The sequence below is a fragment of the Spermophilus citellus genome, assembly GCF_964194105.1.
Source record: "Spermophilus citellus genome assembly, chromosome: 5".
In the NCBI taxonomy this organism is placed as follows: domain Eukaryota; kingdom Metazoa; phylum Chordata; class Mammalia; order Rodentia; family Sciuridae; genus Spermophilus; species Spermophilus citellus.
In genome coordinates, this window is record NC_138186.1 from 160,065,948 (window position 1) to 160,085,286 (window position 19,339).

A 19,339-nucleotide genomic window follows, 5' to 3' on the forward strand; every position below is an offset into this window, starting at 1 on the left:
TGCCGGAAAATGAAGTGAATTGCTACTTGGAACTATTTGCAAAAAAGAATGCTGCGTATAAATAGAGATGAGTCCCATTAGTTTGGTAAGTACTGAACACGAATATTTAACATTGATAAATTCTCTACAGCTTAGTTTATTTTTAATATTTATTTTCTGTAGAGGTAGTTGGACACAATAACTTTATTATTTATTTATTTATTATTTGTATGTGGTGCTGAGGATCGAACCCAGGGCTCTGCACGTGAGAGGCGAGCGCTCTACCACCGAACACAACCCCAGCCCCTACAGCTAGTTTTTTAAGGATGCCCAGTGACAGCTGATTTCCTTTGTTCTGGGTATGGGTCAGGCCTGACCTCTTGGCCTGAAAACCAAAATCAAATCAATACCTTAGGCTCTCAAACTTACCAGGAAAGCATTCAGATGATCACGGACCATTTCCAGCTCTTGAGGGACTGTCACAGACTGTTCGTTCCAAAATGCTAGCCTGTCTTTTGCAGATTGTAACCAGCGAATCAGATCTGCAGATTCACTTTGATACCTGGGAATATATTAATGAGTCTGTTAAGTAAGTGTTCAACCCTCATCTTCTACTCACTCATGATATTTACCAATGCAGTTTGAAAACAAGAGACCTGATAGATTTAGAACCAAAGTGCACCAGGTTGATGCTCTGAAATTTTTTTCTCTTAATGTTTATGTCTTGATCAGGTCTGTCTCTCTGCATTTCAACCTCCCATCCCTAAGCAGAAAAAGAAAGAAAAAGAAAAGAAAACAACTTTCTCTTCCTTCACATCATTGCTTCTTAGAAATATTAGGTGATGGGTATATAAAGTTCTTTGAAAAAAGGAAGAAAGTATTTCATTATGAAACAGTTAGCCATCTCCCTTTCCTGTGTACCTTCCTTTGCCCTGAGAAGCACGCTTGCTTAATCAACATTTTCTCTTCTCTCTCTCTCCTAAGGCATTATTATGAACACCCAGGTTACAATCATTAGGCAAAGGAGGACAACAGCTTAGAGGTAAGCTGCACCAAGCACCTATACCTCCCTGCTCACTTTGAATTATGTGTTTATACAATTACAAAAGAGTCCAACTGGGGCTTTCTGTTTGTTATTACTTTCCAAACTGTGCAATTTTCCAAACTTGTGTATCTTTTCCAAGTCAAGCACTCTTATTAATACACTGCAGCTCTTATCCCAAAATATGCAAAATAGATATCCTGTTACCTGGTCCAGTGTTTCAAAATTGTTTCCAATCTGTGAAGTTCTTTAGACACTTTGTTGGTATTATTGAGCCAGCGCTCTCCAAGTTGATTTAGTTGGCTTTCTAGATCAGAGCAGCTGATAGATATCAGAAGTCGTTTTCCATCATCTAATACTTGATATAATTTGGGCTGGTATTCATTAAGGCTGGATTTTAAGTGCTAAAATAATGGCAATATTTGGTTAAAAGTTTGGATACTATATTTTTTGAAAATTACAATTTCTCTGGAGTCCATAACATTCCCGTTATCTGTTATTCAAATATAAACTATATGCACCCAATTAACATTGAAAACTTGAAAGTTTCATCAATATCCCAACTAAAAATGTTCTTTTTGTTTTTTAAATTAATTTTAGGTGCATTTAAAACTGTCACACTTAATTAATTCAAGAATAGTATGACACTGATAAAAACTACACAAAATTCTGGTGAAAATGCTTGCCAAATTTTCAAAGTGAATTCTCATTTAGAAAGAAAGAAAGAAAGAAAGAAAGAAAGAAAGAAAGAAAGAAAGAAAGAAAGAAAGAAAGAAAGATGTATTTTTTAATGCTGGGTATAGAGCCTATGGCCTCTGCAAATCTAAATGTTCTACAATTTATCTGCACCCTCAGACCCCAAATCATAATTTTTTGTGTATGTATGTAAGGGGATTGGATCTCAATAAGTAGAGGGGTACTCTACTACTGAGCTACATCTCAAGCCCTTTAAAGTTTTTAATTTTGAGACAGGGTCTTGCTATGTTGCTGAGGCTGCCTACAAACTTGTAATCCTTCTGCCCTAATCTCTGGAGTCTGGGATTATAGGCGTGTGCCACCATGCCCCACACCTCACCCCCTTTATTTTCAACCCAAGGATGCTCTACCACTGGGCTGCAACCCCAGCCTTCATTTTATTTTATTTTATTTTATTTCTATGTTGAGACAGTGTCTTACTACACTGCCCAGGCTGATCTCAAACTTGAGATCCTCCTGCTTCAGCTTTCTGAGACACTAGGATTACAGGTTACACCACTGTGCCCAGCCAAAAAGACTTTTAAAAATATTCTACTATAAGTAACACAGACAAAACTACCTTTTTAAAACAATATCAATAATGTAAAAGAAAAGTATAACTATTTGATCACAAGTTTGTTTAGATTCTGCTAAAATGACTGGGAAGATTCTAAAGGAAACATGGCCACCTGTGCCATGGGGACCCAACCTGGTAGAGGCTTGTGCGTTCCGTGAGCCTGTCCTCGCTCTCCTCCACCAGGCCCACGCTCGGGATACTGTTTTCCACCACCTCCAGCTGCCTGCTGAGTGCTTGGCGGTCCTCGTCCAGATGGGACCATGTCTAGAAATGCAACATCAGTCTATGAGCAGAAGAACCCTCCTTAGGGAACATTATTCCTCCTTGTGCACAAAATATATGCTTGACAGATTCTCTTTCAGGCTACATAGGGTTTGCTTTGGGCAGCAAAAGATGGCTTTGAAGCCAGTAATCAGATGGCGGCCCTCAAAAGTATTGTAAATGGGTACTGGTGACTGCCACTATTACCTCGATCACCATGAATGATACTAAATCTCTGGACTTTCATCAGAATATTAAAATGGGAATCACTACCTTCTCCATCACTGGTATTAATTATAAATGGAGCAATGCATGTAGTGTCACTGGTGTCTGGTGTGCCTCGTTTCATGCTTTACCCCAGGAAGGAGTTAAGCATAAGGATAGGCATGTTTGCTTTTCACGAACTGAGTGAACTAAGCATAATAGATTTGTAAATAATACTTAAAATGCAGACATTTAAAAATATAAATATCTACTATAGATATTCTGTTAAAGAAAAATATCAAATGACTTATTCCTAAATTCAGACTTTTTTATTATTTGAAGCTGGAAAAGACTTCTAAAATAAGTGTCGGTTGAAGTTTTTTCTCATAATTTATAGTGCGGATCAGCAGTTTTTCGATATGCATTTCCACTCTGATGTGCTGCTGGAGTGGCAACAGAGCACAACAGTAAAGGTCCATACTTTTCCCAAATACTAAACAATTGCCAGATCTAGGAGTGAATAAAAAAAAAAAAAACTCAAAATCCCTGGCTCTCTGGAACCTACATCCTAGAGAAGGGAGATAGGCAATCCACAATAAAAATAAACTTAAAAAAATACAAAGAGTAAATTTCAGGGCATACAGAGTTCTTGGGCTGTGGAAGAATAAGTTTGAGCTGAGCACGGTGGGGGAGTCTGGGTGTGAGCACGGGATGCTGTGGTTAAATGGCACAGTCCGGTCAGTTTCATTGAAAACACTCTTTTCAGTCAGTGAAACCAGGCAGAAATGGTGTGACTGCTGACTGTGCTCCCAGTGAAACTCGTGTCTTGGCAAGACACTGCTCCCAGGCTCACTCCTAAAATAGTGGTTCATGATATATCTTAGAGGGTTGTGTCAAACTTGGATGCATTCTTATAAATGTGAAATGCCTATCTCGGAGACTGACAGAGCACTTAACTGTGACTGTTATACAAGATTTCAAATGTTAACTTTGAAAAATTTGACAAATTTCTTTCCAAATTTTAGCACTTTGGGGAAATCCATGTTTAGAATTTTTGGAGTTAGCTATCTATGATGATGCTGGCCCAGTGAAGAAGGCAAGATTTAGAAAAATGTAAACATGAGATGTAGGTAATCCACAAAAGGCTGGGGGAGTGGGTGAGGAAGAGAGGGAAGGGAAGAGAGATTATAATCTCTCCAGCTCTCACAGGAAAGAAGAATGAGAAAGCTGGAACTTCTTGGGGCAATTGATCTCGTTAATGGAAAAAAGGAAGGGACATGATATTCATAATTTCTCATAGTGATACAGGGTTCTATGGCTGGTCAGTTAGGCTCTACTGAGCACCTGTTGGTATTCAAGTTCACATACCTGTGGTGCACATCTGTGTGACTCGAGAGCAATGCTCTAGAAGCTTTTTCTATATAAGGCCAGAGAGTAAACATGTTAGCTTTGGAGACTGTACAGTACCTATTGCAACTACTCACATCTGTCCTTGTGGTGTGAAGGCAGCCACAGATAAAGTATAACCAGAGAAAACTTTTTATATGTTCCAATAAAATTTTACAAAAACAGGCAGTACATCATATTTTGCCCGCGGGCCAATCCCTGTTCTAAGTCTGAATGTTGGTTACAATTGAGATTCCTCTTCTAATCTATAGCATGGAGTGTGCTTCCTTCTCTGTACAACTTTCCATTTTGTACTATGTTTGGCCATTGCTTGCCTGTTGCCTCATTAGACCATGAGCTCACCGAGGGCAGTGTCCCCAGTGCCTGGAAATCTGGTAGCAGCTTGATAAAGGCTGAATGAACAAATACTTGATTCATTTATTGGTGATGAATGAGGGTGACTAAGTTAGTGCAAAAATGAAATTTCATAGTATCCTTTTGTGATTAGCAGGTCAGCATATTCAGACCTACAACTAAGGGGAATATTACAAATGGCTTCTCTGATCTGAACCCAGATTTTCTGATTTCAAACCAGCGTTCTTTGGCTGCTACTAAATGAATCCTTGATTTTCTGCTTTTGGAGCAGAAAAAATGGACCCAGGTGGCTGAGCTCTGGCTTCTGGATCCTAGTGACAGGTCTTATCACAAAAGCAATTGCACTGGGGACGGAGCCAGAGGTATATTTTTACATTTTTTTTCATGCTTTTAATTAGGCTTTCAGTTTGAATATTAAACCCCTAAATCTCTTCATGCAGTCTGAGGTCAGTATTCATCCAGCTGACTTACAACATGGTACAGCACATACGCACATGTAAATAGGAACTACAAGAGGATCAAGGCATCACATAGCCATAAAAAAACACAATACTGGACCAGATGGCCCAGCCAGCTCCAAGGTTACAGGAGATAAACTTCATCTCTCCCTGAAGGTCTGCCCTGCAGTGGGGAAGGTGCTGCATTGGCCACAGTCTCACCTCTAGAATGTACTCCAGCTCCACGCCTCTCTTGTGAGCCCCCTTCAGTACAGCGGATGCCTGAGCCATCAGCTCTGTGTGGAACTGGGTTTCTTTTGGGACTGCAAAGCTGATGATCTTTCTGAAGAGTGTTTCTGTCAAGATCATGTGAGATTCCAGGCCCTGAAAGTACTCCTGCAATTTTGCAGGTAGAAAGAGGTCAGCAATCCATTCAGACACTACTTCCAGATAAACATTGCTCCAAAGATGAAAGCTGATGAGGCTCATTTAATAGATGGGTGGTACCATTCCACCTGTTCTGTTCTCACTTCATTCTTGGCCCGGGTACGCATCACTTCCTGAAGAGGCTTCCTGACCAGACAGGGGTTCTGGTCTCCTGCCTGGCCTCTTCTCCCCATCTAAGTGCATCCTGTACACTACGGTGTAGTAGCCACAATGGCCTCCAAACCAAACTCTTCATGGATGACCAGCTGCTTAACAAAATCTCCTCTGCCCTCTAATACCTCATACCTTGCACTCTGGCCTTCCTTACTTCCCTGACACTGCCTCTCACTAACCCAACCACACCAGTGGCCTGCTGGATTCTTTGGCCATACCCTATCTCCAGTCCCTCACACCCTATCTCCAGCCCCTGTTTAACTCTGTTCTTCTCAAGATGTTCTCACATAACACAGTTAATGACTCTCCGTCCATGGCTGGGTCTGAGCACTACTTTCTGAACTTCCAAACTATTTGCTGTACTTATTTTTTGCTTCCAAACATAGTTTGATGTTCACCGATTAAATATTTAAAAATTTTCTTCATATTTTACCTCCACAGTATTGAAGGCCTTGTGTGACATTATGAACATCTTTGAAATACTACTTGTCATGTGTAGTAGATTCTGGAAGATGGAAATAGGCCTTATTCTATTTTCTATACCCAGCACCATGGACAGAATTATAGAACTGGAATGCTGAGAATGGATGTTGGATGTTGAATGAAAGCTGATAAGAACATACACCATTAATTGTGTGTTTACTGCTTGCTGGGTGCTCCACTAACTCTTTACCTGACTCATGTCATCCTCATGCTAAACCCATGGCTCTCTGAGATGGGCAGCTTTGTTTCCATATACAGAGGAGAACAGCGAGCTACCCTGCCCCTCCAGGTAGCTCACTCACAGATGCCCAGCTAGTCACAGCAGAGCTGTGATATATCAACCGCTATATCTATGCTCCCTGCCAACACTGTGGAACTCTTCCTCGGAACATGGGCTTGTTAGTGGAAGCTAGATCTTTATTTTTAACCGACAATTATTTTATCAAAGAATCTTAAAGTTGGAAGAGATCTTGGAGGTTGTTTAGCCAAGATGCGCAGAGAGCTGAGATTCCTCCCTCAAGCTCCCTCCCTACCCCCATCCCTAACCCCCCATCCCACCCCGACAGCCTTGGCTGGACTTCTCATGACCATGGAGGCTTCTGCTCAGGGACAGCCTACTCCTTTCAGAGTTTGTCTTCTACTGAGCTTTATTTCTTTGTTATTTTTATTCATTGATCCTAGCTTTCCTTCTGGAATAACTCAGAATGATTTTTTATGGCTATGGTCAGATTTGAGAAAAACCAGCTGTGAACTTTAAAGCAATGTTTTCAAAGCCAAATGATAAAGCCTTAATAAATCATAAAACTTTGGATAAAAACCTCTGGGAAAAAAAATAGCAAGAAATCCCAATTCCCTTCCCCCAGTTCCCAACATCTACCAATGTAAACCACCAGAGCTACATAATGGTAGAATATGTTAACCACCTACAACCCACAGGGATGTATTTGCTTGTTTGTTTCCTTACGGGAATTCCTGTGGCCTGGGAAGCTAGGTTTCTGGACTTGGAAACTTTCCATGGTCATTGCTAAGGAATGCAAGTGTTAGTTGTGGTGTGCATGTTAAACAGGTCTTCTTTCACTAAGCACTACTGTCCAACCTGAGTTTGGCCCACACAGATGGTGAAATCTCAGGCTTACCAAGTTTGATTATGAAGTAATTGGACTCAGTGTCCCCAGGAAAATCTCCAAGGTTCACAGCAACTGAAGAAGCATGTGTTTAAAGGCAGAACTGAATGACGCATGTAGAGGATATAAACCCCAACCCAGGCCTGAGCGGGCAGCTCTGCATTCCCAGAGCAGAGCTGGGAGTCCTAGGCCAGGGCAAGAGAGGGCAGAGACAGCCCCAGGGCTAGATGAACAAATGACCACAAGAGACATACAGGAAAAAGTAGAGTTAAAAATGAAGCTGGGATCCTCTGAAGGGAGTCCTTGAGTTTCTCCTTGGTTATGGTTAATGCAAGAAGAAAGCCTTTAAATCCTAGTGTGTAACCGAGAAGCAAAACTACTTGTAGTTATTCTTTTAATTTACAGAATTATAGAAATATATAATTAAGTTAATTTAATTTACAAAATCATAGAAACACCATAATTTCTCTGTGTTACTAAACGCTAGTGGGTTTAAGATACATTTTTAGTGATCATTATAAAGAATAAATTATGTAAATAGAAATTTATGAAAGACTTAGGATAGTAGGTGTTACTAAATATATATCAGGACTTGAGAATGTTCTCACAACCACATTTTCTTTCCCTCTTTCTCTTACCTTATGTTTGTGGAGCAGTTGTTGGATTTCCTCTTTGGAAGACACAGTGATTTTCTGGTCCCCTGCCATCTTCTCTCGTCCGGTTTCTAGCAGGTCAGCCAGATCTTGCAAGGCCCTTTCATACTGGCTCTTGAGAGCAAGATTTTGGTTCAGACCACTCTTCCGAGAGCCAATGGTCATCATCAGCTCATCATACATGTCCTAAGACACAGAGATGGTGACAATCACCCTCAGATGACAGTCTGGCACCTCGTTCAGTATGTGCTACTTGCCAGGTCCACTACCTAACCAAGGAGGCTCCTTCTGCTATGACCCACAGGTCTCCTCTGCATGTAGATCACCTGCCTATCTTTCTTATGAGCCTCCTTTGGAAGACTTCTTTCAAAAACTGCAAGCTCTTGACTTCTGTTCCAATGCCTACAATATGTGGTTTAAAGATCTGTGGCTTTACAATGACTTCATACAAGTTCGCTTAATTAAATTTATTAATTTAATAAATTAATTTTGCTCAGTATTCTGTTTAGTTTTTGTTTTAATTTAATTTTGTTTTATATTGATAGGCAATAAAGCATAAAAGAGGAATTGAAGAAAAAAGAACTGCGTTCACGAGAAATTAAGGATGGAGTCAGTGGAGCAAAGGATAAAATATGCAATAATGTGGAAATAACCATTTTGGAGAAAAGTAAAATCAGAGCCTTACCAGGTGCTATACACCAGAATACAATTTAGATGGACTTGAAAATAAAGATGTAAGGGGAAAAAAAGCTAAAAATCTAAAAAAAAAAGTATGCCTATAAAAAAATAAGCTCAATATTTTAAGATTCCAAAGGACATAAAAAAGAGTTTCCTAGAGATGGCGCAGAAGACAGATTTGACAACTCTATTCTCAGGAAAGCCAACAGTCTGCAATGAGATGTGGGCTGAAAATAGTGAAAAAGTGTCCATGTGGCTGAGGGGGTGTCATAGAAAATACAATTTTAATTTTTACAATGTTCTCAGCATTTATATAATTTTAGAATAATTGAATACAGTATCCTTAACATTTCTGTCTGCTAAACGATATCAGATTTGGGATTGTCTTTGAAATAAAGAGCTAGAGAAACAGAGGAGTTCGATGTGAGCAGAAAGACTTGAAGACTTAAAAGGGCCATGTTTTTGCCAAATGTGGTGAGTAAATAACCATTTAATCTGGGAAGACATTCCAGGAGACAATGATGTGCCAAACAGAAAATTTACTGGAGGCACATGGACCTGCTCAGTGCATCATCTCAAGGATGAGCAGCCAGAAGATTCAGCCTGGAAAAGTTCAGCCTTAATGCCGATTTGCAGCTGTGATGTTGGACTCTTACACCTGACACTGAGGCTCTGGTGGGAAACCATCTAAAAAGTGCAAGGCAAAGCTTTGGGATTATGACACTGTGCAATGCTAGATAAAGGAATGGGGCAGTTAATATGGAAATGGCCTTTTGCTTCTAAGAGCTATTTCATGTTCTCCAAAGAAGGAACTTGTGACCTTGGACTTGACTCATACTATAATCCTCAATTGTTTTGCAATAGACATTCAGAGAAACCCGTGTGTGTGTGTGTGTGTGTGTGTGTGTGTGTGTGTATTTAGGTGTGTGTGTGTCTTTGTATTTGTGTGTGTGGTTGTGTGTGTGTGTGTGAGAGAGAGAGAGAGAGAGAGAGAGAGAGAGAGAGAGAGAGAGAGAGAGTCTGACTGTACGTGCCTGTGCATAATTTTTTCTTAATATAACATAACTACATTGTCAGATGCTAAATTTCACTGGTCAAGTATCTTACAATTGTCTTCCCACCCTGATATCAGACTTTTACTTGTATCTGATCTAGAAAAGCAAATTATCTCCAAATATTATTCTCTGTTCCTAAGGATGCCAGGAAATCTATTTAGATTTCAACCACTTTCTACTTTTTCAATTTTTCTCTTTTGCTGTTGTTCTAGAATTGAAACAATGTCTCCATTCTGCATGTATAGAAAAATAAGCTACAGTTTTTTAATATTAAAAAACCTTTTTTTTTAAAAAAAAGTATTACTTCAATACTTGGGGAGATAATGAAATATAGTCCTATTCCCGTTTCAACTTATCTAAGTAGGAGTGGTCATAATTTTATCTTCTAGAGTCGAAGACAGTAAGTTACTATTGAACTAGATCATAATATTTTTAGCCACCAGAATAATAATGCAAATATCAGAAAAAATGTGAATCTTAGAAGTATGTGAATGTAATTCATTTTATTGCACTAAATATGACAAAAGCTTAAGAAAAGTTTCTAAGACTTACATGGAAGAAAGGTTGAGACCTAAATTTGGGGTTTTATAAAGAAAGCCAAGGAAAAGGTCTGGGGTTGTAGCTCAGCAATAGAGTACTCACCCTGAATGTGGAAGGCACTGGGTTCAATCCTCAGCACCACATAAAAATAAAATAAAGGTATTGTGTCCACCTACAACTAAATAAAAAACCTTAAAAAAAAGAAAGCCAAGGAAATAGAATAGTATTTTATCAATCCTGAGTTAGAATGAACCTCTGCACCTGGATAGAATCCACTGAAGACTGTACCTGGAGCTTGGAGAGTTCTTGCAGGGAAGCCTGCTCCATCTGCAATTTGTCACCACGCCTTTTTAATTCAGTGATTCCTGCATCCAGTTCCTTTAGTCCCTCTTCAGCCTGTTGTATTGCCTAGGTAAGATTTATGTCATTTCATTAAACTCCTAAGGACAATTCCACCCCCACCCCCACTCCTGCACAAAGTCTGATTATTGTGGCTCTATTTGTTCTTCTTCCCTCTACAAACAAACAAAAACAAACAAACAAAAATGAGTCACATCAACAAAACATAAAAAGCATGGTCATATTTTAAAAAGAGAAGAAACCCCTTTATTACAGTACAGCCCTTTTTAGAGATAAGGAGGTAGGAAGGATGTGGGGTTGAGGATTGGGAGAAGGGCTGGGTGAATAGAAACACCTAAACAGGAAGCAAGATGTAGAATATGTTGGCAAAAGTATTTGCGTAACATTTTCTAGGGTATCATGTCTTGTTTCCTGAAATGCAGCGGGAAGCACCTTTGGAGAGAGATGCAGGGAGGCAACAGGAGATATCTGACAGCGTGGTGAGGAGGCTCTCTCATTGTTGTAAAATGGAAAATAAACCAAGCAGAAACTAGCAAAGTGGCTGCCATTGCAGAGCTTTGTCTTTAGTAGAAAAAGCACAAGATCTCATCCTGGACCTCAAGGAGCTGATGGTCTGGTCAGGAGGACAGAGGAAAACAAACAAGGCTGAACACAATTAAGTGCTAAACTTCATGGTGCAACCCTTCTCCACTAAAGGAGTCTGGAGAAGAGACATAACAGACCAGCAAATCCTGGGCTAAGTAGGCTCTTGGAAGAAGTGCAATATCAGTTGTCCTTGAAGGCTGAAAAGAACCTGGACTCCAGATGGCAGATGAAGCACGTGTGGTGTGTCCAGTATTTTTTCTTTTCTAAAATTTCATTGCAATCACACCAAACATTTTGCTTGCTAGTTTTTGGAGTGTGACCCCCATAAATCCACAATGGCAAGGGAACAAGAAGATAATACCAACAAAATCCTGGAAGCTGAAATTGGGAAGAGCACATGAAACATGACTTAGAAAGTGTGGGAGCTTAATCCTAATCTTACAGCAGATCCACACCACTAGATTCAGAAGATCCACACCATCAAATTTAGAACCATGGGAATCTCAGGAACTCTTAGTCAAGGAGGAGGGTGCTAAGAAAGAGGGCTGGTAAGAAGCTACTTGAAGAGCAGTTAAATCCCCAGGTCCCCTCCTCACTCCACACTGCCCCTTCCCCTCCCTGGTGAAAGACTGACAGTTCATTTTCTGGGAGAAGGTAAAATAGAGAGCTTAAGTGCTTGATTGAAAACTGGGGAATAAAATGATAAAATGCCATATACAATGCTCAAGTCTTTTTCTCTTTCAAGAACTGCCATGGACAGTAGTATAAATTGAAGGAAAAAAACCTCTTAAGACCAGTAGAGAAGCCCTAAAAATTGGACACAAAGATTTTCCAAAATGGCCCCCACACATCACCCTGCACTATCTCAAACTTGTCAAGCTCCATCCTTACTTAAAGTTCCCATTCTGCTGTTTTGTCCTCAACCTAAATGTAAACAGACAATAAAACATGCCTGTATACCTAAGAAAAACCTCCAACATGAAAGACAGAGAATGACATAAGTAAACAAATAAAAACAACTCGGAGCAAAACAGATTATACAGAAAAATTTCAACCAACAAATAAATCATTAATGTACCCAGAGAGATTACAAAAGATAATGCACTCATTAAAAAAAGAACAGGATACTATAAAAAAGGATGATTCAGAGAATCAAAATAAGCTTGGGAAAGTTAACCACAAAATAAGAAATGGATGGAGCTGAAACTGAAGAAGAGTCCCAGAAAACAGAGCAAGAGGACAGAGAGAGAAAAAGATTTCTTGATTAAAAATATTAGAGGATTGGACAAAAATATCCAATATATGATTGAAAAGGGAGACATACAAACTGAAGAAATAAAAAAAAATTAAATAAATGATTAGAAAAGTTTCCAGAATGGAAAGATGAGAATTTTGCCAAATTAAAAAAGCCCATTGAGTTCCCAGCCCAATGGATAAAAATAGACCCTCCCCCAAGTCATGTGATTGAGAAATTTCAGAGCACTGGGGATCTTAGGGAGCCGGGATGATTTTTAGATTCCTCAATCTGACACTGGAATCTAAAAAAACAATGTAGTCAAAGCTTCCAAACTCCAAAAGAAATTTCTAAGCAAGAATTCTATAAAGTGCCAAACAATCAAATGTGAAATAGGATAAGAATATGTCAACATGCAAGAGCTTGAAAATATAGCTATCATGTACACTTTCTTAGGAAGCATATGCACTAATATAACAAGAAAGCAATCTAACAAAAAGAAAGGCTCAGGACTCAGCAAAGAGTAGATGCAGTAGAGGGAGAAGTGTAGGGGAAGCCTAAGAAGACAGCTATGCACCAAGCTCACCTGCAACAGGTGTGTTCTAGGGGGAGCCCTGTGACTCAGGTGAGGAGCAAATACCCTGAGGAGTGGCATTGCATGCCTTCTGCTATTTTTACCTTTTTAATCCAAGAAGGATAGGAGTGGAATTAGCACACTCATGAGCTGCTTTCCATTTACTCAAATAGATAATCAAATTGTTTATTCAGTGACATTTATTTAGTTATACTGGTCAATAATTAGTAAAAAAATGTTACTTGTGATCACATCTATCTTCTTTTTCACATAAGAAGTCTAACACAAGATATCACCACGGGTGTTCAAATCTCATTTGGAATCACATGTGTTATAAACAAAAAAATTAATAGATCTTTTCATGTGGAAGATATAATATAACAATGATTTTTAATTGGGGGTAAATGAGAAATCTCTTCTAAAATCAGATGAAACTAGGGTCAATAAAAATGCAGATTCACATGTTATTCTGCAAATGATTTCAGGTCTCCCTCTCACATATGTATTGTGGGAGATTTCTATTGCAGGTTATTCTTTGTGGTTTACCCAAAGATCCCTTGGGGTCCACAGAAATGAGGTAAAAAATTCCACTCAACACGCACTTCCCATCATGCCTAGTAGCTGATGTTCTCTGTAGTGTACTTCCCATTTCTTGACCTCTCTCTGTTTTCATTGTCAACACCCTGGTTCACATTCTCAAACTTTCTCCTCAGTGCAGCTTCCTGCTTCCTAAGCCTGCTGCTGCCATGATGGCCATCCACAAAAGGGACCTGGAACGGACATCCATTCTTCCTCTCCAACATCCTCATGACTTTCCTCTGCCAGGACTCTCCAAGGTGAGTGAAAGTACCCGGAAGATTGAAAGTTGATCAACCAGGATGAAACACTAAGCATTTGACCACAATCATTCTTAATTTTCATTTTTGTATATGCTTTCTGAGATAGCATGGTGCCTGCTTATAATTTATAAGTAAATATGCATGTAGTTGTGGTGTATATCTATTTATTATTCTTAGATAATGGGGTATATAATCAATGAATTGTAGAGACCCCTGGTTTATAGAATAATCAAACTATATGACACTCTGCAGGCCCTCCAGACTACTTCAAGTTTACTCATCCGATCTTATTTCTTTTCCATAGTTTTCATCCGTGCTAAATTCAACTGACTGGATTACCTGTGTTTCCTGAATTTATGCCTTTTTTCTTGTTGGACTTTGGTACCTTCCTTCTAAATCACTATGTGTCCAAATCTCCTGCATGTCCAATTTCCCTCTACGAAGTCTTCCCAGACCCTCTATCTGCTGGAGGTAATTTACCCCCTTCTGAATGTCCAGAGTTCTTTCTACCATTCCAAGGACAGCCTGACCTTCTGTCCTTGGGAACATGTTTAATCACATTGTTGGGTAGCAAACTTCTTCAGATCAGCATCTGTCACTGACACCTTTACCTATCTTACATTTTCTAGGTCCACACAGAAGTGACAAGAGTCAGTGTCACTAGATATGATATTCAAATCCAGCATTCAAAACGAAAATATATGACAAACAAAAAATGCCACAATAAGCCATTAATCTTTCATAGACCCTTTGAAACGTCATAATACACCAGATATTTGTGCATTTGCTTTTCTAGTAGAAGGCAGCTGCAAATACCTCTATTTGTTCTGCTACAGGCTGTTCAAACACATTTGCCAGTTTCTGCAGAATGATGTATTTATTGTCAGCCAATGATGTAAACAGCACCTTCAGGTCATTCTAAGGAGGAAAACAACAGGAAGACTTAGCATGTGTAACAGAGAATTCAAAATGATCCTAAATATAATATAGATTTCTAGAAATTATACCAAGTTATCCCTTGGTATCTGTAGGAATTGTTTCCAGGACCCCCCACCCCCCAATACAAAAATCCAGGGATGTTCAAATGTCTTATAGAAGTTGATGTAAAATTTGCATATGACCTGTACACATCCTCCCAAACACCAGATTACTTATAATACATGACATGTAAATGCCATCACAGGGGAAAAGCACACACGAGTGCACACAATTGTTTCCCCAAATATTTTAAATCAGTGCTTGATTGAATCAGTGGGTGTATAACCCACAGATATTCAAGGTTGATGGTAGTTGTGTAGGATTTAATTTTCAGGAGAAACAAAAATTTTTCATGGGAAGGTAAAAGGGACTAGTAACTGTTTACCTTGGGGCTAAAATTGATTTTTTTTTTTTTTTTTTTTTTGGTGGTGCTGGGGATTGAACCAGGGCCTTGTCCCTGTGAGGCAAACACTCTATCAACTGAGCTATATGCTCAGCCCTAAAACTTGACTTTTGAAGAATTTACTACACAAAGCATTTTCCACATAATGAAAGGGAGTTGACATATATAAGTAATAAATAATACTGGTCTTCCTAATTTTGTTAAATCTGAAATAAATGAACACATTTGAATATTTCAGTAGTAATAGAATTATTTTTATCTAAGAAAACAATCTAAAGGTGTTTCCCAGTTTGGGAAATAATATGAATTTTAGGAATAATATATTTTTCTTTTCATTCTCTTTCTTCTCCTTTCCTTACTGTCTTCTTCAATTCTTTTCAAAGAATTTGTGCAACTTTTTATAAAATTCCATCCAGAAGTTAAGAAAATAAATATTATTAGGACCAGAGACTTTAAGAGACAACACTAAAATGTCTTAGTCACGTTATTTGTTCCTAAAGATTCATTTAAATGTTCAATATACTTATATGCAGTTAGACTCTTACAAAAAAGGAGAGAGCTCTCAGAACTTCGGTACTCAATGTCAAAGGAAATGAGGAGTTGTAACAATATTTACATTAAAACACTTCCAAACTTCCCAGAAATATCAGCAATATTAAAATTCTGTATCGTATTAGTCACCCAACACATATGCAGGACTGGCTGCTCATCGGAGGATGAAGCTCTGCTCTTCACGTCCTCCTCACTGGAGGCAAGTATGAGAATACAGAGCCCACATGCAAGAATCCTGACTTAAGGGAAGGATAACCATAGCAAGGGAAAGAAACCAACTTTAAGGCCACGTGGAGGTGTGATAATGCAAATGCAGGGCCAAAAGGCAAAGGAATGGGTGGATTATGCAGGGGAGAACATGGAGGGCTGGGGGTGGAGCTTCCTGGTAGAGAGCTTGCCTAGTATGTGCTAGGTCCTGGCTTCTATCCCCAGCACTGAAAAAAAGAAACAAGAAAAAGGACAGAGAGAGAGGGAGAGGGAGAGGGAGGGAGGGAGGGAGGGGAGAGAGAGAGAGAGAGAGAGAGAGAGAGAGAGAGAGAGAGAGAGAGAGAAGGAGAAGAAGAAGGAGGAGGAGGAGGAGGAGGAGGAGGAGGAAGAGGAATTCAAACCCATGTTCAAGCTCATAGGCCAACTAAACAAATTATTATAGCAGCATTGAAAACCTGAAGTATTTGCATGAATTCTGATAACGTTTGCATTTACTCAATGTGTTCAAGGTAAGGTCATACAGGCCATTAGAATCATCACACACTTATCTTGTAAGCACAGTGAAAGATGTTTCTCATTCACTTGAACAGATATAAAAGCAATAAAGTCTCCACTATATCAATATATTTATAATAAAGTCAATTTAATTAATCTAAAGGGTAACAGTATACATTTCATAGGTTAGAAATGAAGAATGCATGTTTACTTCTCATATGTCATCTTTATATTTTTAATAGTGCATTTTCTCTTAACTATGTTCTACTGAAGATAATAGGAACCAAGATTACATTTCTGGAAGCCACACTAATTATTGTGTGAGAGAGAGAGATTACTCAAGAAGATAGATAATAATGTGATTGATTTAAAACTTACTAAATAAAAATATTAAAAGGTGCTAATAATCTTACCAACATTGGTATTTTCTTAAGATTAAAAATTCATTATGATTAAAACCCCAAAAGATTTAACCAATTATTATTACTTATGATACAGCAAGATGATCAAGTTATCTATATAGTAAGATAATATGTCCTAATTTTTTTTTTTTTTTTTTTTTTTTTTTTGTAGTCAGTGGAGCTACTAGGAGGGTATAAAGGGGCAGGGTTCTGGTTGTTGAGGATCAGGTCCACGGAAAGTTTCAAGCTTTAAAATTAGTGATACTGCCTCACTCTTTCATTAATGATTCTTTTTTTCACTTTAAAAAATGACTTCAAATACTGAATTACCTATTTAGGAAAGTTATTTTGGATTAAGTCTATGAGAAAAAAAAAATTCAGAAGTTGACAGTTTGACTTGTTTGTGGTTCCACAAGCATAATAGACATAACAGACATAGCATCTAGGGACCCTTCCACATTGTCTTTTGGGTTTAGAATTGTGTTAAGAGTCTGGCAAAAGTTGATGCTCAAAGCTGGCTTGGAAAAGGAGGAAATGCCATTTCAACAACTCTTGAGCACTGACAGCACACCAGGTGCTTGGTACAAAGTAAGAGCAAATGGTTTGAGACTTGATCCTTCATTATATTACCATTGGAACTCTTTTTTCAATTAAATTGGAACAAAAACATTTGAATTGTCAGTTTTTGTTGGTGAGCTGGCCACCAACAAGTAGAAACTTGTTGGCAAAAGGAAAATAGAGAACATGATTTAAAGAGAGTTTTGTGATTGCATGTTCTTCTCCTAGTTCCAAAGTACTCATGCTTAGTTCATATTTTCCTGTGACTGGTTATAATTACCAACAAAATTTTAAAATGTCAGGACAATAATATAAGAAATGCAATTCAAAAAAGCAAAATGCACCTTTGAGAAACACATACATTTTCACAGTTACTCTCCCCTCATGCACGGCTGATAGACTAGCATGCTGTTAAAACTCAGTGTATTAGTTCATGAAAGATGAATTTTAGAGAAATGAAATAAATTTTCATAAATTACATAATGGTCTGTTTAAGACATACTTAGTATATTTACATGCAATCAAATATGCATCTGAAACAAAACACTTAAACAATAACCCCTGCTTTTCTGACTTGAAGTGAATTTTTTTTCCTCGCTATGTACTACACAACCTACAGGCACAGATGTGAATGTCCCTTCCAGACTATTCCTCCATGCCACAGACCTGCATACACAAATGTCTACTGTGACTCTGTGCCCCATATCGCAATCAATGGTACCACAAGTAACCTGGGCGTGCCCACTGCTACCCACCGGCCTTCTCTGCTGGTCAAGGGCCCCAAAGGGGCAAGTCAGAATCCCTGGAGCTCTTGGGCATTCCCCCTGTCTCTCATTCTCTATATCAAACCATCAACAAACGCTTTCCATCTGGCTCTGCCTTCAGAATGTATCTTCAGAGGACTATTAGCCTCCATCTCTCTTGCCATAATATAAAATAGAAAAGTGCTCTTTGATAACCATGAAGGAGTAATTCAACCTTTCTCTTGGTTTTAGATCCTCTACCGCTACGCTTATTAGCAAGAACAACTACAACAACAAAAATTGGCTGGGTGCCCATGTATCAGGCACTGCTTAGAGCACTTCACATATTTTAACTTATTTTGTTCTTACAGCACTAGGAGAAAATTACTAAGAGTGTGATTTAATAGTTGAAGATATTAACTGCTTAGAGAAGATAAGCAGCTTATACTACAGTAAGGGACAGAGCCAGATTTTGAACCCAGAGTGCAAAATTAACACATAGGGATACTGTATTGATTAAATACAATAACACATCTGAAATCTGTGTGTATGAATAAAAAAATAAGTTTAAGGTCAACCTCAGCAACTTAATGTGACTGTGCTAAAAACAGATTTTTTTAAAAAAGTGGTGGTGGGGGGAATGTAGCTCAGTGGTAAAGCACCCCTGGGTTCACTCTCCAGTCCAAAAAAAAAAACAAACAAAAAAAAAAAAAACCCACACATGATTGCAACACTTTTAATGGATAGTTTTAAGAATGTAGACTTCTGGAAGGTAGTGGTAATTTGTCGCACTAGATGGCTATCTAGAAAATTCCACATGTCTAAGTAAATACAGAATTCATTTGATATTAGTATTCTCTTTTTTTGCAAATCAAAACTTTGTATCAATCTGTGAGCACTAATTAGAAGCATCTATTTTGTATATCTCGAATGTTTTCTTAAAAAAAAAGCATCCAATTAAAATTAAATATTTCCACATGGTGCATTTTACTAGGAATGAAAAATCAATATTAAAAGTTTATCAGCAGCTCTTGCATTTGTTTTAGTGTACCCTCATATAAGAAAAGTTTCATGACAATACTACTATTTAGTTGACATCGAAATAATTGTGTAGAATTCCAAAATGAAGCAAAAAGGTAGTGAGTCTGAGGGTGAGGATTGGAAGGCAGTGCCATACATTTCAACACAGGTAGAAGCAATCAGAAACCTCTCGGGTACTGAAGCCTGGGGTACCTTCCACATTGTAGCAGCTGCCACATGTTCTTGGGTAATATATACAGA

The 19,339-nt window shown here is 38.5% G+C and overlaps 1 protein-coding gene across 4 annotated transcripts in view; it reads right to left on the reverse strand.

The window, feature by feature from the left end:
• Positions 1-19,339, reverse strand: part of SYNE1 (spectrin repeat containing nuclear envelope protein 1) — a gene marked incomplete at its 5' end in the record, with an annotated part of 432,633 nt that overhangs the window by 88,261 nt on the left and 325,033 nt on the right. For all 4 annotated transcript variants that reach the window (XM_081295717.1, XM_081295719.1, XM_081295718.1 and 1 more), the window contains 7 exons: positions 409-541; positions 1,229-1,425; positions 2,466-2,597; positions 5,219-5,392; positions 7,842-8,042; positions 10,418-10,537; positions 14,538-14,639. In XM_081295717.1, coding sequence (XP_081151843.1) covers positions 409-541; positions 1,229-1,425; positions 2,466-2,597; positions 5,219-5,392; positions 7,842-8,042; positions 10,418-10,537; positions 14,538-14,639 — 1,059 coding nt within the window. The remainder of the gene's footprint in view (positions 1-408; positions 542-1,228; positions 1,426-2,465; positions 2,598-5,218; positions 5,393-7,841; positions 8,043-10,417; positions 10,538-14,537; positions 14,640-19,339) is intronic.